General features: G+C 38.8%; 1 protein-coding gene across 2 annotated transcripts in view; it reads left to right on the forward strand.

Moving 5' to 3' along the window:
• CDK19 (cyclin dependent kinase 19) overlaps positions 1–22361 on the forward strand; it is a 136031-nt gene that overhangs the window by 45291 nt on the left and 68379 nt on the right. For both annotated transcript variants that reach the window (XM_061460118.1, XM_061460119.1), the window contains exon 3: positions 19514–19624. In XM_061460118.1, coding sequence (XP_061316102.1) covers positions 19514–19624 — 111 coding nt within the window. The remainder of the gene's footprint in view (positions 1–19513; positions 19625–22361) is intronic.

Raw genomic sequence — 22361 nt, forward strand, 5'->3', positions numbered from 1 at the left:
TTATGAAGGCTGTGCTACAGCAACTTAATGTATTAATTATCTTGCTTATAGATATAGCTTTGTCTTCCTAGGAGATTACTTTTGTCTTTACAGCGTGGTATATGCTATTGTCCTTTGTAAGAGATCTGGGAGATGTGTATGTAAATACATTTTTATACCTTTGAGATAAAGTCTGACATTGGGTTTTAAATAAGAAAGGAGGGCACTGGGACCAGATTCTTGGGGCACTGTTTGTGGGTCCCCAGCAAAGCTAAGCCATACCATTATGCATTTTAACAAAACATCTGGCCCCTTGCCTGAACTTTTCCATGCTTCTTGCCAAATATAAAAGGTCTATTCTATGTTTTTTTTTTTAGGTAAGGCATTGCAGAAACATGTTTTCCCTGTTGGCAATAATAGGATAAAGGAAGAATCCTTGACCTACTCTGTTTTTATCAGCTCTGATAAAGGACATGCTGTTTTGATTTTTATCCAACTGTGGAAAATGTCATGAGTGGAAACAAAGTGCATATTGCACTTCTTAGTTTATTTGGCTGAGTTATCCTATTGTATAATAGTGACATGTTGATTGGGACAAAATGTCTTTATTGCATTCGGTTATTTCAATAACCATTGTAAAACATTTGCTGTCTGAGTAGGGGAAAAATATTATTTGTAGGGTTTTAAAATCCTTTTTACCAGGCTACTTGCATACAGCTTCTAATCTTGGCTTGTCGTCCTTCCTCTGACTCTGGCTCCTGGCTGTCTTTCTGTGAACTCTGCTGCGTTCATTCTCTGTAATTTAATGCAGATGATGCATCTGATCGCTTAGCTGTATGTATGAGCTTGTGTTTGCCTCTGCAGTCAGGGGCAATACTACTTAAATGTTCGTATTTACTAGCAGAGCTGCTGTTTTGTTGTCATTTTCAAATGCTGTTGTCTCTAATTCCTGCTCTAAACTTTTTCTTTGTCATATATTCTTCTTTGTATAGTATCCTACATATTCCATTGCTTAGACTTCCTTATGGTATCTGGTGTGTAAGTATTTCTGACTTCTCATATCCTCTTGTGCCTGCTTGCTTTTCTTCTGTTGATATACTTTTTGATTTGCCTCATGTTTTCCTGTTTTATCACAGGGTCTGTCAGCAGCAATATTTACTATTTTTGCAGCTTCTTTTTTTTTATGTTAGAATGATTATAATGAAATCTTACCATCAGCTTCTGCAGATTGTTCCCCTACTTTCTTGAGTTTTCTCCATTTTTGCACTTTAGTTGTATCACATACTGCCAGACCCAAGTTCTTGTCACCACCCTTGACGTACTCTTTGAGCTTTCTTCTTTTTCTGCCTTCCCTTTTCATGCGAATCTGACTGATTTTATTCCTGAAGGTCATGCTGAAAGGATAAAAGAATTTGACAGGTGCTGTATATTTTGCCATTTTCTGTCCTTGGAAATAGAAGCTTCTTCCTTATGGCCATTCTTTTCTCTGCAGTGGTTCCATTCCTTATGCCTCATTTTTCTTCTTTTCAACCTGCTCACAACACAGACATTAGCCTAAATAACTTCAGTTTCATGGGAACTAATGCTTAAAAAAGGAGAAGGAGGAGGGCACTTTTGCCAGAGGGTTGGCAGGCTCTGGACTTCGTGCCAATACTAGGATGGATGTTTGCTGTGTTAGACACTTTTCTGTGCTTTTCTCCTCTTTGACGTTTTCAGCATTTGCCCTTTGCTTTCCCCTTCAATAGCCTTTTGCCTCAGTCTTGTTTTTGATATGTAGTTCATTCCTTTTTGTACTCTTTGTCTCATTTCCCACTCCTTACCTCACCAACACCTTTATTCCCTTCTTCAGCTTTGCTAGTGTGCCTTGCCCTCTGCCCCCCGCCCTTTCCCTTCTGTTTCCACAGCCAGTCACATTCCTCACCACTGATACACTATTGTAGTTCATGTATCCTTTTCACCTGATCTAATATTTTCATTTTTCCTAGCGTCTTTCTCTAAGGTCTCATGTGTCTCCTCAGTGCTGATTCCAGCTTTGCAGTTCCTCCCAGTCCTGGTGTTGCTGCCCAGAACAGACAGTAAGCTGCAGCCTGTGTCCCTCTCTTGCTGGTATCCTTCTTCCTGGGGCAGTTCTTCTGACCAACTCTTCCTTCACCTTCTTTTTACCTCTTCTGAAGTGAGTTTCGTGTCCCAGGCCTGGACAACGTCAGCCTTCTCCTCAGGGATTAAACTAAGCACGAGAAAAATGGGGAAAACGTTCTCCTTTGTTTTAGTGCCAGAGCTGTCTCTATGTGTCATTAAATAGTTCTAAAGGTCTCATAAGTTCATTTCTACAGAGTATACACAAATAACTTCCCCCCCCCCCCCCCCCCCCCCTTTCACAGGGAAAGTGAAAAATCAAATGACAGTTCAACAGTACAAAATTGCTTAGCCTGGTTTTGTTTCATTGCTAGCCTGTGCAGAAATGCAAAATATCTTCTCATACTACTGAGCAGCTTGTGTGGTAAAATTGTGTTCGCTTCTATCAGCATTGAATTGTAATGTAGTGGAAATGGAAGAGAAACAACCCTAGCTATTTACAGACAGAGATGGCTTCTTGAGCAGTCATTACTGTGGTGCAGAATGATGGTAGGGGGAGAATCTTTGACTCTTCATCACTATTCTTTCTTCTCGAAGCAGCTACAAGTTTAGGAGCTGTTAAAAAGTTAGATTCAAAGTAGAATGACTTTAAAGTGAATTACTAAAGACCTGAGAGCAAACCAGACTCTGTCAACCTCATAAGTTCCTGCTGCGTTCACATGTTGAATGTGCCATCCTGATCCCTTTCCACCTCAGAAAGGGTACAGTAGCAGTAGAAAAGGTAAAGAGAAGGGGAATCAATAAAGTTAGTGATACAAAACTACTTCCATATGAGCAATGAGAAAATAGATTGGGAATCTGTGGGTTGGAAGGGGATGATGCTGAAGGAAGATGCAGGAGGTCTAAAATCACAGACTTACATGGAAAAGTTAATTAAGGAAATGTTTTTTAGTGTTTACTGGAACCGAAGAACTAGGGCAACTAAAGGAAGATAGCCAGTCTCTTGCCAGTATAACTTGACTTTGAAACATAGCTTCCCATCTTGTAGATATGGGGGGTTAGGACTTTGGGAGGAAGAATATGACTGGGGGCTACTTAAGCAAATGACAAAATCAGTGAAATGGCCTTGGTTTAAATTGTTTCTCTTATCTGGTGGCTTGCTGGATTCTGACTGCTCATACTGCAAAAGGCTTGTACTGTTTGTGAGCTGCTCAGTGTGTTCTTTTCCTTAGTGTTTGCATCAGCTACATTGTGGCAGGAAAATAAGTAGGCTTGAAATAAATCTTGAATCTGAATCAAGTAGAGCAGCTCTTACTTCTTTGAGTAGGAACATACATGTATTGCATGTTTTGTCTTCAGTGTTGTTCTTGTAAATGGGTGAGTGGCTTATGGGAACAATCAGATGTTTGCTAGCGCCCAGACTGGAAAATCTCAGCTCATACAATTAGCTTGGCAAAGTTAGGAGCAACAAACATGCAGGAGGCTTGTTGTATTCTTGTGGATTCTTAGCAGTGGGAGATGGCATAATTGTGTAAGAAATGTTCCTAAATTCCAAGAGATGTATTTCTCTTTCTCTAGGCAGTCTGAATTTTTATTCCAGAAAGTGTTCCAGCCACACCTCTCAAGTCTTGAAAGGCAGATGTGGGGCATGAGGACCTTAGGCCCACTGTAGGAGATAATCAGATTCAAGATCATCTTAGGAACCATAGGACCTGATGAAATCCATCTGTGAGTTCTGAAGGAGCTGGCGAATGAAGATGCTAAGCCACTGTCCATCTTACTTGAAAAATCATGGCACTCAGGTGAAGCTCCCGATGACTGGAAAAAGGGAAATATAACCCCCATTTTCAAGACCAGGAAAATGGATGACCCAGGGAATTACAGACCAGTCAGTCTCACCCCTGTGCCTGGCAAAATCTTGGAGCAGCTTCTACTAGAAGGCATGCTAAGGCACATGAAAAACAACGAGGTGGTTGGTTACAGCCAGAATGGATTCACTAAGGGGAAATCCTGCCTGACCAATTTGATGCCTTCTATGATGGGGCTGCGGAACTGTCGGACAGGGGTAGAGCAGCTGATGTCATCTACCTGGACTTGTGTAAAGCGTTCAACACTGTCCCACACAACATCCTTGTCTCTAAATTGGAGAGACATCAATTTGATAGATGGACCACTCAGTGGATAAAGAATTGGCTGGATGGCTACATGCAGCGAATTGCAGCCAATGGCTTAGTGTCCAGTTGGAGACCAGTAACTCAGGAGTTAGTTTTCAGATCAATCCTGTTCAACATCTTTGTTGCTGACATGGACAGTGGGATTGAGTGCGCCCTCAGCAAGCTTGCCGACAACACCAAGCTTTGTGGTTCTGTTGATACTCTGGAGGGAATGAATGCCATCCAAAGGGACCTTGACACACACTTGTGAGGTGGGCCAGTGCCAACCGCGTGAAGTTCAGCCAAGCCAAGTGCAAGGTCCTACACCTGGGTCGGGGTGATCCCAGGCACAGCAGCAGGTTGGGTGGAGAAGAGATTCAGAGCAGCCCTGGGGAGAAGGACTTGGGATGTTGGTCGATGAGAAAATGAACATGAGCTGGGTTCAGTGTGTGCTTGCAGCCCAGAAAGCCAACCGTATCCTGGGCTGCATCAAAAGGAGCGTGACCAGCAGGTCGAAGGAGGTGATCCTGCCCCTCTACTCTGCTCTCAGGAGACCTCACCTGGAGTATTGTGTGCAGTTCTGGTGTCCTCAACATAAAAAGGACATGGAACTGTTGGAATAAGTCCAGAGAAGGGCCACGAGGGTAAGGGGTTGCAGCACCTCCCATATGAAGACATGGTTAGAAAACTGAGGCTGTTCAGCCTGGAGAAGAGAAGGCTGCGTGGAGACCTCATAGCAGCCCTCCAGTATCTGAAGGGGGGCTGTAGGGATGCTGGGGATGGACTCTTCATTAGCGACTGTAGTGATAGGACAAGGGGTAATGGGTTCAAATTTAAGAAGGGAAGATTCAGGTTAGATACAAGGAAGAAGTTCTTTCCTGTGAGGGTGGAACAGGTTGCCCGAGGAAGTGGTAAGTGCTTCATCCCTGGCAGTGTTCAAGAGCCTTGAGTGACATGGTCTAGTTCGCAGTGTCCCTGCTCATGGCAGGGGGTTTGGAACTAGATGATCTTAAGTTCCTTTCCAGCCCTAACTATTCTATGATTCTAAATAAGATGCACACAAATGAACACTGTAATTTTGCCTCGGATTTTAAAAATGTTATTTGATATTGCTAATTGCATGCTTACTGAGATGAACTAGATCAGGAAGAGTTCTGTTACAGGTCTTGAGAGTGACTTCCTGTTACTCATTTCTGCATAATACTTGGGACAGTATCTGCCCTCAGTTCTTGGGAAGAGTCTAATGTGAGTTCTCATGCTATGTTGTTTTTAGGGCCACATGGCTTTTAATGCCTTGGGTAAAATGTCAGTGCAGTACCTAGTTGCTTTCAGTAAAAGTTACTTTAGAGAAAGGGTATGTTCAGTGTAAGACTAAATGCAGAACATCATATGCCCAACCTCTCATGGTGGTAAATATTTACCAGTTACTAGTTTCTACAAGTTACTAGTTTCTTTATCTTATTACCTACTGTTTTTTCAAAACCTCTCTTACAAAACTGATGTTGTTCTAAGTCTTTATGGGTTCTCATAAGAGCATATTTACCATATCTTGTTTATATTTTTATCTCTTTGCTCACCAGATTTTGTGAATTACATGAAGCCACCTTTTGAGCCTTCCCAAACTGTATCGCTCCTCACTGGGGAAAATACTGGTTTTGCTTCCTACATTGCTCACTGAAGAATTTTTCTTCAATAATAGAAGAATGAGGAAATAGCAGGCTTTAGATTGCAAACTGACTTTTTTATCCAGTTGCAGTCTGATCCTGAGAGTATGAGAGGAATCTTGTGGTAGGCGTTTAATGACTTGGGAGGCCGCCAATGAACATCTTGTTTTAGCTTGCTTCACACATTAGATTTATCTAACATATAGCTAAAAATATTGCATAAAATTTGGGTAAAAAGTGAAAACCTATGAGCAAAGGCAGAACAAATTTAATGGTAAATCCAAGCCTTGTGCTTCCAGAGTGAAATGTTAAATTTGTTGTAAATAACTGTCAACGGAATTACTTCTATCATTCTTGGGTAAAAGCTCTGAAAGAGTAATACTCTTAAGTGAATCTTTTCCTGAAACAGTATACAAGAAACCTGATTGTAAAACTGTGTGCAAAACTTGCCACGTTAAACAAACCCGAGTTAATGAAGGGAAGTGAAGAACAAAAATGTGCTCACACTCTCTGCTCTAGTCTGTTCATGTGTTTCTCACTTGGAGTGTGACATTAGACTATATTTACAGCTATAGGCTTGTCTATTAGCTTGTTTAACTAGAGGTAAGACATTTAAGCAAGTCAGTTGAATTACATTAAACTTTAATGGATGCTGTCATTCAGAATTAAAGCAGCTTTGATTCCTATAAGGAACGGAGGTTTAATGTGCTTAACATATTTTGAATTCACACCTTGGATTTGATTTTATTTTCCATTTAAGGAAGACCTGAACTATAAATCATACATCTAAACTCCTGCTTCCTAAGTAAGCAGGATGAGTACATGTGAAAAATAATCATTAATTTTTCTTCTTTTTTCTTTTTTTCTCTCTCCAACTGTACAAAGGTAATTTTAAATTTTAATCCTGAGATGCTAAAACCCATGCAATTTATGTCACAATAGTGCTGTCACTGAAAACTTAGTGTGATCTTCAAGATTGTATTATTTCTCTCTAAAAAAATCTACTTTTTCTGTAATTTGGCATCATTAGAGCAGGACCTGACAGAATTGTATCCTCACTGGAGGTTGCTATTGTGTTGCTGGATCCAGATTAGGGCATAGGCACCTGAGTTAACCTCTTTTTAGTTTATCCGACTAAGGACTTCATGGTCCCTTTAGGCTGACTGCAGAATAGCTCATACCTGATCTAACATACAAACAGTGGATACAAAGTTAAGACATCATTGATTTTATTGTTGGTTTTTTTTTTTTCCCCCTCCCCAAACAGTTTTTTAATCACAGGAGGGTGTTGGATTAATACTCTGTGTTATGAGGAGAGTGCCTTTTTAATATGCCATTGGAAATTCTAAATTATTGTTAGACTAATTATAACACTTGCTCTGTATTCTTGCGTGGTTTTGTACCAGGGAAATAACTGTATACAACTTGAGGACTTGGATGTGACATTTACTCTGTAGCAACGTATTCTTTGACCTTGGATAATACACCAAGTCATTTACAAAGGAGGAGTAGAGTTAAATTCTGGAGTTGGATTCATAGCATTCCTCATGCACAGTTGAAAAATGGACAGTTGATCAGAATTGATAGCCAGTCTTGCTGGTTGCCCTTCTACAACAGTTTTGGGAAGCTTCAGTTGCTGTCCCTATTTATTCTCTGTGAGATAGAGTGCACGATCAAAGTGATAACTGTTTGCCAGCAAATCAGAGAAGTGCAGAAATGTTAGAATAAGCACTGCAAGGGAAAATTAGTTGCAGTTTAAAACCCCAGACTGAATGTGTAGGGTTGTGGATTTACGTGATGTTATTTCTGAATTCTAAAGATAGATACTAGCAGAGTAGTGTGTCCCCCTCCCCCCCACCCCATGTTAAAAGCTGCTCTAATACAGCTTCAGGTTTGAGAGTCTTTGTTAGTTTGATGGGAAATTTCTTCTTCTCAGTAGCACAATAAATTTCTAGTCAACCGAAATGCGAATTCAGGGTATCTCAAAATCTTAAGACCTGACAAACGTTCCATATTCATTCTATTCTATAGATGTTTTGAGTTTAGTTACTGGTATTAACTGAGTGAATGGATTCTTTTATTGTAAGCCAAATAAGGAGAAAAATCTCAGTTGAGAGAGACAGAGCTTAAACTTCTCTATACCTTTCAATTGTGAGGAAAATGGTTACTGTTAAATCTCTCAGTCTGACTAAATTTGACTACAAGGCTGCCTTTAACAGAAGAAAGCACAGAATGCGATCATCCTAAAGGAAGCCTTGTTTCCTTTAGGAAGATGCAGAAATTCAGTAATAATTCAGATCTATTTTATGGGAGAGATGAAAATAAATTATATATTTGATCTGTGCAGTGGATTTAAATTGGTATTGTATGATCTTAATGTTGGAATTCCTTATATATTTTTTTATAAAAACATAACAATTTTCTTCTTTTGGAAGTCATTTTATAACAGCTCTTTCTATTTAGAAGTCTATGCCATGGTATACCATATTGGTAACTAAGAAATGGGAAGAATCATTATACTGTATTTCTGCCTATACTCTTCAAGAAAAGTGCTGAAGTCACATAGTTTTCTTTTGCTGGGAACCTCAAGAATTAAAAATGCAGTTACCCTGGTTTCTATTCCTTTAGTTAAAATGCAATATTTATGAAAAGTCTTTTGCCAAGCTTTTGTTTGAGAATAATAATGTTATTTAGCAATGCCAGACCATTTTCAGCTCCTGAAATGAAAATATTTATAGAATAAATACTTTCTTAATCCTTGTCATAAGAGGATGGTGGGGCGGGTTTTTGTCCTCTTTCCTGTCCTGACATTTGGCAGTTTACCAGCTAAATTCTGTTCACTGTATTTTTACTTCTTTATTTTTTAAAACTGTGTCTTTCTGTTGAAGTTTAGAGCCCTCAGTTTGGGGGCTGTGTGCTTTAGAGAGATGTAAGCATGAAGAAAGGAGAGGGTTGTAGAATGAGTTAGAGGGATGTTTCAGTATGGAGGACTGCTTGGGATAAAACTGATGAAAATTGGTTGCTTGTGTAGGAGAATTAGGGAGAAGAAGAGAGTCTGGTTGGACTCATGCTCTTAAATAGTTTGTTAATTTTAATTTGGAATGTGCCTTGTAAACTGGGGCAGCACTCCTAGCAGTTCCTGTAAGAATGGCATTTCAGTCTGCATCCCCTGTTTGATTTCATGTGCCAAATGCTGCCAAAAGACAGAGCTTGACCAGGTTGATGTACAAAGAATGTGTCCTCTCTGAAGCAGAGCCTAAGCTGCAACTTTAAACTTTTACCTTTCTTCTTAGGTTCTTTGGACATTTTAATTTTTGTTTTCTTTCTTTCCTTTTTTTTTTTTTTCCTTTTTGATGTGTGTATGTGTTTTCATGTCCATTTTTATGTTGTCTGCTTCTTTCTGAGGCCTCTTAAACATATGCCAGCCACAGACAGTTTACAACTTGAAGGACTGATAAACTCTCCAAACCTGCTTAGTCTGAAGCTTAGTACTAGGTAAAGATTAATTTATTAATTTATTTATTTATTTTGCTTCAGTTATGCAGTACCACTGTAAGTGGACTTTTCTCCAAATACAAAAGGGAATCCAAATTGGAAAATGCCGAACTTGACAATCAGTTGTATCACTAAACAAAGCTTAATTTTGAGTATTTTTTAAATATGGTGTGCTGTTTTAATTCATTTCTCTTTTCTTCTTCCTGATAACTTTGAGACCTGTATTATAGTCAGCAAATGATTGTTCTTACAAGTTTAAGAAAATTAATAGCTGCCTGCTCTTATTTTTTATTTTGAGAGTCCTATATATGCATACCTCCCTGAAGGAGCAGCTGCAGCATGAGCTCAGTATCATCTGATGCTCAGTAGACATCAGAGAGGCTTTGTGGAAAGGATAATATTAATAACATGGAGGAGAGGATCTAGTCTTGATTAATAACATCTAAGTAAATGGGAATTTTTAAAGAGCTTCTGAAGAAGTAAAATGATGATCTTTAGGTTCCTCTGAAAACCTCAGCTTCGATTTAAAATTAACTTCAGTGACCCTAGAGGCTTTGAATATATTTATCACACAAGAGGCAACTTTAAAATTCTACACTGTACAATTGCTTTTATGAACAATCAGGCTCATGCTTTGGTCTTTCCTTTGACTTCTTATGATCTGCATCTCTGCCTGTTAAAGGTTTTGGCTCCAGGCCTGAAAGTGGTTAAATGCATTACAGAGTGCGTTTCCATCAAAGAAACTACCAAGGTGGTTCCAGATCAGTTTAAGTACATAGATGAAAAGACTGGAGTAAACCATGTGGAAGATAGAGACACCTCTTAGATGAGATTGACCTCAGAATAAATTTTTGAAGATGATTATAGGTTTTGTCATCGCTGACACAGAAATACGTGTTTACTGCAAGTTTTACTAGTGTCATAGCGAGAGCAGTGCTTACCTCCCAGTTTTCTCAAATTTTTCTTAGGTTTCCTTCACAGCAAGATGAAAGTGTCTGTCCTCACCCTGCTTTTGTAGGTGGTAGCTAGAAAGCATTATTCATCCTATGGTGTAAAATTATTTCCGTGTGAGAGTTATTTCTTTGAGAAATGTGCTGTCTGACTATTTTTACATGTGCTAAACACTTTCATAATTCACCATGTTGTTTATATTAGTAACAGCGTAACTCTCTTCCTTCTGTCTCACAGAAGTGTTTTTGTTGGGGGGGGAAACAGCAGAGGCTATAGCTTAGAAAAGCAAGAGGCTTTCTAGTTGTTTTTACTGCTTCATTTAAAAGTTACTTGAGTTATATGGTGATAGGAAGTTTGTAGGCGAAGTTCAAAGTTTAAACCAAATTACTGTGGAAGCTGACTGTCAATCAGTGCATGATTTTTTTTCATCTGCTGGAGATGATCAGTACAAGCTCACCAAACCCACCTTTCATGAAGGCTTCTGAGAAGTGCATAAACATTGCATTACTGAATCTACTGGCTTACTGTTAGATCAGATTCATCAAGTAACTTTTTTCCAATGGTGATCAAGCTGCAAACGAGATATGCTGTTTTCCCTGCTATTGAGAAACTATTCCTGGACCTTCCTGTTCATGAGATGCCATCTTGCAGGGTAAATTTGTCTCTTATCAGTTTTATCAGTTTGTTCTAGAACCATGATTGTCATTTAGTGTAATTATGTCTTTCATCTTTGGTGCTAACACCTTTGTATCTTAGTGGATACCAATCTTCTTTCCTTTCAGTATTTGATCAGTTACAGTAATAGAGCAAGCTTTCTTCCCTGTTGAGAGATAGTTTATTTGCTCCTTTGGTCACGCTTTTCCTCTTTCAGGGTGAATTCATCTTTCTGCGTGTGTGTAGAAGGGAAGGTATTTGAGCACAGGAAGAGAAAACTGTATTCACTATTATAAAAATATATCACAGAAACCTTTTGTGTATTGATATCAATACATCTCTTTCTCTAAATACCTCAACTAGTATTTGTAATATTAGATTTACCCTCTTAATTTTCTTTATTTTATAGAAATACAGTTCTACCATTTTGTCACTTGTTTCTGATGGCTTCTCAGTTTATAGTAGAAACTCTTGGTTAGTTGGTAAGTGCATGAATTCAGATTTTGTGCTTCATCCCATTTCTGTTACCTTTTGTTTATTCAGTCATAGCATAAAGTATCATAAAAGTTAATGTATTATCACACTCCTTTGGGAATGCTGCCTTTATTTAATCAGATAATTTAACTCACGCTCATGGTTTGGATGCTAAGATGGATTTTATTAACAGTCACAATACCTATTCTTTTGTAACTCTGCAAATAGTTAATATCTAGAACTCCTTTACCTTGAAATTTTTTCCATTATCAGCTGCCTTTTTAGGTAAGTTCTTGCTCACCTCAAAATTCTTCCCTTTGTCATCTTTCCTATCAGATAAAGTCTACTATTATAAAGTTGAAATTTGAACACAGATCTTCTGCTTGTTGTAGAAACTCAGTTATCAGAGAAGAAAAACAGTGTAGTTTATTTTTAGTACATTTTTCTCTATATTCATTGTTTCAAAATTTTTTTGCATGCTTTGGATTAGCAGGTCTGCAAATGGTTCATCTCTGTCCTGGGTTTAGCAGTAGCTGTCTGGCTAGGGTTTAAACCACGACAATCTCCCTTCCCTGTCCCCTCTATAAATCTGTGTGCTCTATCTGTTAATCATATGATGCTGCCTCTGAGTTCTGCTTGTATCTGACTTGTGCTCATTTTCACTTTCTCAAATGTGAGGCATTTCCATTATGTGTGTGTTCACTCTCTCCATGATCAGTATCATAGCTGTCATTAAAACATGGGGTAAAATATTTTTAGTTTTTTATTTTTCTATTAAAGCTATATGATACACCACTTGTGCACTCTTGTGTTCCTTCTTTGGCTAGACAATCTTTACTGTTTTGACTTTCCATGCAAAGTCTAATTTAGCTGGACTGCTGACACTATGTTTCCAATGTTTCAAGCTTCTGTATCAGTTCTGTTGCAAACATAACTTTCTCAGGCATCAGATACTTCCCCATCATGACTCCCACCCCTCCACTGCTGTAAGAGGCATTCGCTTGTGAGGGAAATGGTTGGTGTCCTTTGTGAGAGCTTGCTCATCAGGCGTCAGAAGAAATTGCAGTCAATTTTGTTTATAGTGTGTAGCTGCCTGTTTCATACTACTTAAGCTATCCAAATGCAGCATTTTAAAATTTGAGACTGTGGCATCATCGAAGAGCTGTGATGAGCGATGATGCTTGTACAGTTCTCTTGACCAGTAGAATAATAATAATAAAAATTTAGTATGTGTACAAGAAAGCCACTGTACAGAACAAAGTTGCACAGATGTTGATAATTCAGAATGATGCCTTTCTCAATGACTTTTTGCCTAAGCTGCTTTGTGTGCTGTTACCAGGAAACATCTGGGTTTCATCCCAACCAGAAGGAAGTGCAGCAGGAGGGCCAGGAGACCTCCTTGGATGGATAAGGAGCTCCTGAGGAAAATTCAAATGAAAGAAGAGGCTTATAATAAGTGGAAGCAAGGACAGGTGGCATGGGAAGAATACAGGGATGTTGTCCAGGAAGCTAGGGACAGGTTAGGAAAGCTAAGGCCCAGTTAGAATTAAACTTAGCTAGAAGCATTAAAGATAACAGGAAGGGATTCTACAGGTACATAGCAAATAAAAAACAGACTGGGGAGAACGTAGGCCCCCTCAGGAAGCTCTCGGGAGAACTGGCTACACAGGATTTGGAGAAGGCTGAGGTTCTGAATGACTTCTTTGCCTCGGTCTTCACTGGCAAAAGCTCTCACCAAACCACCCAAGTCTTGGAAGGCAGATGCAGGGACTGTGAGAATGAAGACCTTGCACCCACTGTAGGAGAGGAACTGGTTCGAGACCATCTTAAAAATCTGAATGTGCAGAAGTCCATGGGTCCCGATGAGATCCATCCACGGGTCCTGAAGGAGCTGGCGAATGAAGTTGTGAAGCCGCTGTCCATCATATTTGAGAAATCATGGCAGTCAGGTGAAGTTCCCAGCAATGGAAAAAGGGAAATATAACCCCCATTTTCAAGGAGGGGAAAATGGATGACGCGGGGAATTACAGACCAGTCAGTCTCACCTCTGTGCCTGGCAAAATCTTGGAGCAGATTCTCCTGGAAGGCATGCTAAGGCACATGAAAAACAACAAGGTACTTGGTGACAGCCAGCATGGCTTCACTAAGGGGAAATCCTGCCTGACCAGTTTGGTGGCCTTCTATGATGGGGCTACGGAACTGATGGACAGGGGTAGAACAGTTGATGTCATCTACCTGGACTTGTGCAAAGTGTTCTACATTGTCCTGCATGACATCCTTGTCTCTAAATTGGAGAGACATCAATTTGATGGATGGACCACTCGGTGGATAAAGAACTGGCTGGATGGCCGCACACAAAGAATTGTGGTCAATGGCTCAATGTCCGGCTGGAGACCAGTAACGAGTGGTGTCCCTCAGGGATTGGTGTTGGGACCGATCTTGTTCAACATCTTTGTCGGTGACATGGACAGTGGGATTGAGTGCTCCCTCAGCAAGTTTGCCAATGACAGCAAGCTGTGTGGTTCGGTTGATAGGCTGGAGGGAAGGAATGCCATCCAGAGGGACCTTGACACACTTGTGAGGTGGGCTGATGCCAACCTCATGAAGTTTAACCATGCCAAGTGCAAGGCCCTACACCTGGGTCGGAGCAATCCCAGGTACAGCTACAGGTTGGTCAGAGAAGAGATTCAGAGCAGCCCTGCGGAGAAGGACTTGGGGGTGATGATTGATGAGAAAATGAACATGAGCTGGCTTCAGTGTGCGCTCACAGCCCAGAAAGCCAGCCGTATCCTGGGCCGCATCAAAAGGAGCGTGACCAGCAGGTTGAAGGAGGTGATCCTGCCCCTCTACTCTGCTCTCGTGAGACCTCACCTGGAGTATTGTGTGCAGTTCTGGTGTCCTCAACATAAAAAGGACATGGAACTGTTGGAACAAGTCCAGAGAAGGGCCATGAGGATGATCAGGGGACTGGAGCGCCTCCCGTATGAAGACAGGCTGAGGAAGTTGGGGCTGTTCAGCCTGGAGGAGAGAAGGCTGCATGGAGACCTCATAGCAGCCTTCCAGTATCTGAAAGGGGTCTATAGGGATGCTGGAGAGGGACTCTTCATTAGCGACTGTAGTGGTAGGACAAGGGGTAAGGGGTTAAAACTCAGGGGAAGTTTAGATTGGATATAAGGAGGAAATTCTTTCCTGTTAGTGTGTTGAAGCACTGGAATAGGTTGCCCAGGAAGGTTGTGAATGCTCCATCCCTGGCCATGTTCAAAACCAGGTTGGACGAAGCCTTGGGTGATATGGGGTTTAGTGTGATGTGTCCCTGCCCATGGCAGGGGGTTGGAACTAGATGATCTTAAGGTCCTTTCCAACCCTAAGGATTCTATGATTCTATGATTCTATGAAACTGGAACTCACCTGAGAGACAGGCTTTTATTAGCATTTTACTGCAAGTTGGGTATGATGTGACTAAAATTATAGCGGAACAGTAAGGTAAATAACTATTAAAAGATGATGCTCTGTTCACTTTGTAATAAATTCTAGTAGTTTTTTTATGTACGGGTGTAAACGTGCAATAAATTTTTTTCAGGTACTCTGGAATCGTTCAGTTACTAGGACAGTATATTAATTTCTCCTTGCTATTTTTAGACTTGAATTAACCAAGTCTCCAAACTGATTTGCTTCTGCACAACACCTAAGAAAAATTGGTATTAGCTTTCATTTTTCTGTTTTGTATGTTTAATATTTATATGGCAATCTGTAGTGCAGAAAAGCTGTAGGCAATGATTTTCCATGTCTCTGACATGGTCCTTGGGCTTATAGCTAGGACTAAAATGCACATTTTTGGTGTTCAACAGAAGTTCAACCATTTCAGGAAAAGGTGCATGACAACTAGCTAATAAAGGGAGTAGTGGAAGGGCGAAACTGGAAGGTGAGCCATTAGATTAAGCTAAAGTCTCACCTAACTAAGTCTTATGACACCACTCCTTCCCCCACTTCTGCCCGATATCTCCTATTTGGACAAGATATTTAAAAGTTAGTTCTTTTGCTCCCTTATTTGAAGAATTTGAAGTCAGGTTTGTTTTCAGCCTGCACAAAAGCTATAGGAACCCTCAGGCCTTCACAGCAGAAGCTGGTGGAAAAGCACAAGTGACAAACTAGCATGAGATGAGTTGTTTTTGTTTTGTTTTCAAGATTAGGGTTAGCTGAAGAACTGAGTGCTGCTCTGACATCCTTTAAGGCAATATGTGATTTTTAAGCCATTTAGACAAAAATTAATGACAATACAGTTAGGTGATTGCTGTAGAAGTTAAATATTGGCAAAATTCTAGTCAAATGTAAAAGTCATGAGAGTAGGTAGTTGATACAACCATGATGCAAGTAGCTTTAAATACATCCTCATGTTTTCACACAATTGGCTTCCGCCTGTCTGCTTTAAGGAAAATACTGTTTCCGAAATCTCTGGCTTCTTTTAGCTAAACCTTAGATCAATACTTGTCAAAACACCTGTCTCAGGTTTGCTGTCTCTTGATTTCCATATCTGTGTGTTTAGTTCTACTCTATATTCCTTTCTGATAGCATCTTTCTGATGCTTTTTGAATACTCTGCTCATCTCTACTCTTTATGTACCTGTGGATAACATCAGTTCAGTCCCTGTGGTCACCCTCTCTTCTGCTGTAGTCGTGTCTCTAGATGAGGTTATTTTTAGGCATAAATCTGACCAATTTTTCTGTTTGTGACTTGTGCTGGTTACTTGTACCCTAAGCTTTCGTTTCTGATCTCATCTAGTTGGTGTCTAGCACCGTTGCAAGTGCAGTGTAGCTAGAGCAGAGCTCCAATTCTTGACTCAGTGCGTTGAACTCTGGATCTGGCGTTTCCTTGGTCTGGCTCCTGCTGCTGGAGCACTCGCTGCTGCAGTAATACCAGTCATGATGGCCAGAATGTAACAAAGCTGTTTAAAGCCATTCTGGTTTGCATGTGCACCACTTCTTTCCACTTGCATCTATCTACTTTACATGAAATTTCTTACGTCATCCTGTTACATTGGGGTTGTGGCTCAGCAGTAGAAGAAGGTATAAAGGTCTGTTTGCTGAAACTACAAAAGCACTTCCAGAATTACTATACATAAGTGCTAAAGCATTCACTTAAGCTAGACACATGAGAAAACCATAAAATTTTAGTTGCCTTCTTCCTTGATTACAAATGTGTTCATCTGCTGGAGTACAGAATTGATAACACAAAAACTTTTAAAAATATTCTTAATAACTTAATCAGTATTTTCTGTTACACACTGTTAGATGGAAGAAGATGATTTGGCGAGTTTCAGTCTAGTGTTTAAAATTGGTTGGTGTATAAATAATTACAGAATGAGTTTAAGTTGGGGAATCAAGTCCATAAATGTTCTGAATAAATTATGAATATCTTAAATATAACTATTAGAAAAGCTGTGTTGTGGTGAGCATTCATGTCTCTGAAATGTTTTGGTTTGTAACTGCTCTTTTTGAGAGAAAAAAATTATTATTTTATAAGGCTAATGTAGCCACTATGATTAATGTGTTGGGAACATCTTGGCATCTTCTAGATTGCAACTTTAAAAATAACCATATTGCTTTTAACATGTTAATTTACAACATGTCTTATTGAAAATGAATTATTGCTAGCTTTTCTGAGCAGAGAAGACTCGAGAAGCAGGTGAGTAGAGAGTGTGCCTGTAACCTGCGAATCAGACTTTGTTAATCTGGTTCTTGCCGTTTGTGGCTGCAACTGTAACCAGTGCTCCAGTAGCTGAAAAATAGAGCCTCAGAACTTTTTTGCAGAGCCTGTTTGTTGGCCTTAGAGCACTCTATTCTTCAGCTTCAGTTCAGATACAGATGTTCGCTGTTAGAAATTCAACACGTGTAGTATAAAAGTGACATAATGATCTCTTCCTCATGTTCTCATGTTTTTTGCAAAAGTCGCCATTTAAGATCATACCACTAATAATTTGATTCTGTTGTGTGAAAAATGCTGGGTTTGGAGAAAGGTGCTTGTTGTGTCATCTGTGTTGAATGAGAAAGGAGAATAATTCATTAGAAATAACTTACTCATTGAAAATGAGTGTATGTCATTGTTCTGGATAAGAAATGTACCGCTTTAATAAGAAAGTATCCTTTTGCACTAGTTTGCATGAAAAGGAGAGATTTCGGGTTTCATTTATTAATCAGGCTGTTCTGATAAATGGTGACCACTGCTGTGTACACACTGCTTTCTCTGTGTATCATGGTGTGAGCAGAGATGCTTGAGAGCTGCAGAGTATACATATTCCTGTCTTGTTTTCATATACCACCTTTCTGAAAATGCACAACACTTCAGGCATTCTTTTTAACCTTATGCTCGATATAATATTTCTGTTAACTTGTTTACTGTATGCTAGCATTTGGTATAGAACTATATACTCTTTGGCTGTTTCCTACTGCAAAGTTTTACTTATTTTATTATTTTGAGAGAATGCGCTTTTTTTTTCCCTCCCTAAAAACCATCAACAATTTGGAATTATTTTATGTTGCTATTGCTGCCAACACTATCTTTAAGAAAAATCTAATAGCAATTAAAAAAAATAATATGCCTACTATAATGGTTTTTAGTTAAAATTATCCTAAATTGAGAGATCCTATTTATTAAAAAAGCCAAGAAAAAAGGCATCAGCATCACGTTCCCTACTGAAAAAGTTTTTAATATTATTAAAGACAAGCAACATCTCTTGATGCATGTCAAAGAAATGGTTTCAGTCTACAGCGTTCTGTTAGTTTATAATTCTGCACGTTGCTATGATTTGTTAAGTGGCAAAATTATAACTCTGTCTCATAAGTGGTACCTGGACATGACTATTGATCAGTTCATTAGGGAGAAATTTCTTTCTTTTACAGCTAGAAATGCTCAGTGTTTGGGAGAGGAACAAATAAAAAGAAGAAAACATTTCCTACATGGGAGAAAAATTATTTAATTGATTTAATGTTCTGAAAAGTGGAATAGATTTAAGCAGTTGTAACATTCTTTAGAAGATTTCTTGTGTTGACAGATATCTATATAGAAAAAGGATAATATAATTTCAAATTAATCCTTTTCCTTATTTTTCCCCCCAAATAAATGTATTGAGTCTTTTTCTGTCAGGTGAGAAAGGGGAAGATTAATTTCTCTCAAATGTGCCTTGGAACCTACTCCATTTACTGTTTTGCCATTATAAATTAATTCTTGGCAATTTATATACTAGTCCTGCAGATGCAAGCAATTTACAGATAAAACAGAAGTGATCAATCATTCTAGAGATGGCAGTATGGAGGGGAAAAAAAAAAGCGATTTCATGGAAATTATGTTTTTGGGACTACTGCTTCCCAACTCCTCCTGAGACTGATTTAATCTGGCAGAAGGATGACTTCAACAGTGGTGCCTCTTTTAATGTGCTGTCTAATTAGTCATGAGGCCTAGTTTTCATTCTGGCAACCAGTAAATAAGCTTGGGTTTATTTCTGGATTACAGGATAGTAGCTGCAACAACCATTAGAAAAATGGTTTTGGTAAACCTTCCTTTGAAAATGCCCTTATGTTCTGAGAGCAACAACCCAGGGGACTTCAAGGCAAGTCAGACAGGGATCCAACGCAAAACAAATTGTCAGTAATACAGTAATTACGTGGTGATCAAGAATTGTGTTATCCGCACAAAGAACTGGACCAGCTGCATAAGCTTCATTCTGACATACTCAAATCTGGGTGTTCACCTTTGATAATGGTTATGTTTGTGTGTAATAGCATCTTAGAAACAAAAAATAGAAGCTGAGGGCACGTGGGATGGATAGCTGTATGCTGAGTATGGGACAAAGGTGGCTGGTTCAGGGTCAGCTGTGTTGGCAGAGCAGCAATCCATGCCACAGAGGCTGTGTATATCCTGATTTTGACCTTTCTGAAGATAAGGTACTCAATCAGTGATGGCTCTTCTAGGGCGTGTTTTAGCATTACTCATTTGCTATTTGTGCTAAGACTTGTTTTGTTGTGTTTTCTTCACAAGCACAGAAGTAACAAGAGCTTCTCTATTTCTCTGCAGCTTTTACGAGAGTTGAAGCACCCTAACGTGATTGCATTGCAGAAGGTTTTCCTTTCTCATAGTGACAGAAAGGTTTGGCTGCTGTTTGATTATGCTGAACATGATCTGTGGGTAAGTAGAGATTTCCCTGAGTGTTTGAGATAGTGTAATATAATCTGTTTCAAAGTGACATGTATATGGCGTATGTTCATATAGCGCAGAGATACAGTATTTCTTTCTCTGTAATTAAAGGTCTAACTGACATCCTGTTATTTGTACGTTTTAAAAACCTGTGAAAGGCTATGTAAATTTTTTTAAAGTCAAATCATATTTTGAAGCTAAAAGAATTTTTCTACAAGCTCTAAATGGACTTAAGGAAAGCATTCCTAAATTGAGACCTTCTAAACTAGAGTTTGGAAATATATTTGATATTTTCTGTTTTTTCTGCAGTTTTGCACATACTTACATGCACACACACAAAGAAAACAAGGAGAGACTGCTTTACTGAGTCCTCTCACTGAGGTACAGTGGAAATGACCAACATTCAATCATCTAATTCTGAACAGTAAATTTGCGACAGTATGAGTGGAAAGAAAATAAGTAAGCCCTGCTAATTTGGCCTACTAATGAAGTATCACTGTGTGGAACAAGAGTATGTCCATGTTTAAGTTTCCAGCAAAATATGGTTTGATATAATCTGTTGGACATCAATGACATCATGAGTTGAACTGAGGTACAAATATTTAAGCTCCACACTTACTGATAAGGTATGAGTTGCTTGGACCTGGATTTGTGCTTAAACCCAAAAGAAACGAAACACTAAGAACAATCGATATGCTTGTAATTCCTTTGAAAATACCGGCAAGGAGAGGAATTGGCAATGTTAATTCCAGTATCGTTTTTTTAAAGCTTCAGTAATATAGAAGTTGCTTTTACTAACATTATTAACAAATTGGTCAGGTTTTTTTTATACTTAGCTCTCAAGACCTGATTAATGTGTGCCTGTAAATGACACAAATTTGTAATCTGGAAGGAAAATAAATTTAGACCGTGTAAAAAGGTACTTCTGGCTCAGAACAAGTAAAGACATGGTATTTCATTCCCTTTCCTATGCTTTGAAAATATCATTTGATTTTTCAAATGTAGTAGCTTTGTATTTTAGAAATTTTCTTCACCAAAGTTTAGTGTATGCTGAGAGTTTGTGTATTTCTCATAACTGGTGACAGTGATGATGAATAAGAATGCAGCAGCTAAAACCCCGTATGGACAGAATTTATTTGTGCATCAAATGAGTTTACGCATTTTATAGAACAATCACAACAAACACATTGAACTGCTACATTGAATGGCATGTTTAAAACACCTTTTTTTCTAACCTTTTCCATTTGAATTTATTTTGGGTGTGTGTTTTTTACAGTGTGTGGTGATTTTTCACATGATTAACAGCTTTAGATAAAGACTGACTGCAGTCTAATGTTCTTACCACTCCTCACATCTGGCTGGGTTTTAGTCATAATCACGGAGAAGTTAATTATTTTCTATTGTTTGAGACTGAAATGTTTGTTACGCTAGTTATTTGATGTGAACTGGTCTCCCACTTCTTAATGCTCTTTTATTATTTTTTTTCTTTGGTACATGCTACACAAATCATTTCTCCTTTCCTGTATAATAGCCCATGTTTCCTTGCTTCTTAAGCCTTTGCCAGGAATTCTTTTTCCTCCCTTGCATAAAGTTAGCCATGTTCAAGGCATTCTTGGTTCTGGCTTAAACTTGGTCTTCATTTCCTTTACTGTCAGCACTTCCCAAGCATCGCTCTTAATTCCCCTTTTGTCTCTTTTGCTCACTCCCAACTTTGTGTCTTTTTCCACGCTGCCTCCTACACATGGAACAGCCTCCCAATTAACGTACGTAAAGATCCTTCACTATCCTCCTTCAAAAACTCCTCAAAATCCACTTAATTTTGTAACGCATTTCAGTAATAACAACCACTTGTCATTCTGTCTGTGTTGTATTGTGTTTTGCATTTCCTGTGCTTTATAGCTTGCACCCTTTCAGCTCTTTGGGGTAGAAATTGTAGTAGGGGATTGGCACATTTTGTTATTGCTTAGTACCGTGTGCTCCCCCAGCACTACATAAACACAATAATAATTCTATTCACTGTGGGTATCAGTTTAGAAGGGTTTAAGTTTTGGAAGGTTGGATGTGCTGTCACTAGAGAGATTTAGATTTCCAGAGACCAACAGTTTCAAATGTAGGTAGCTTAGAGTTACTTAGCAAAATCTATCTGTAAGTATGGGAATCATCCTTCTTTTCAAAGCTGCCCAGCTTTAGTGACTCCTATTGGCTTCAATGAGAAGAGTAAATGCTAATCACTTGCAAACATGAGATTAATTAAAATCATTACATTTTTCAGCTTCTGTACTGGAAACATTTGGCAAGAGATGAATAAACTATATTAGATGCTATCTTATTCTGTTCATGTTGTAATACTAAAAAAAAAAAAGTCCCATTCTAATGAGGAAACGTGATGGTGCCAGTTAAGCTTATTAAAAAGTTCTTTTATGGTGAGCAAGAACTTTTTTTTTTTTCTTTTTTACTTTGTATTTAATTCTCAAGGATTAGACTGCTCAGATCTGAAATTTGAGTATAGATAGCTGCATACTTTATAATTTGGTGTAACTTCTGTTTAATAGCATTACCAAGGGATGAAGAAAGCTATGCTAATTTGAACTAAGTGACAGGTACTGATGAAGATGTATTACGTTGTCCTTCCCTTAAAGATATTCAGTGTTTAATAACTAAGACCATGACTTTTCCTTCATCACTTCTCAAGTTACATTATGCAAAACAATGCAAAGCCATTCATGAG

This window comes from Pezoporus flaviventris, unplaced genomic scaffold (genome assembly GCF_033815535.1).
Source record: "Pezoporus flaviventris isolate CSIRO_AGI_PZ_B2104156 unplaced genomic scaffold, CSIRO_AGI_Pfla_v1 ptg000031l, whole genome shotgun sequence".
In the NCBI taxonomy this organism is placed as follows: Eukaryota; Metazoa; Chordata; class Aves; order Psittaciformes; family Psittacidae; genus Pezoporus; species Pezoporus flaviventris.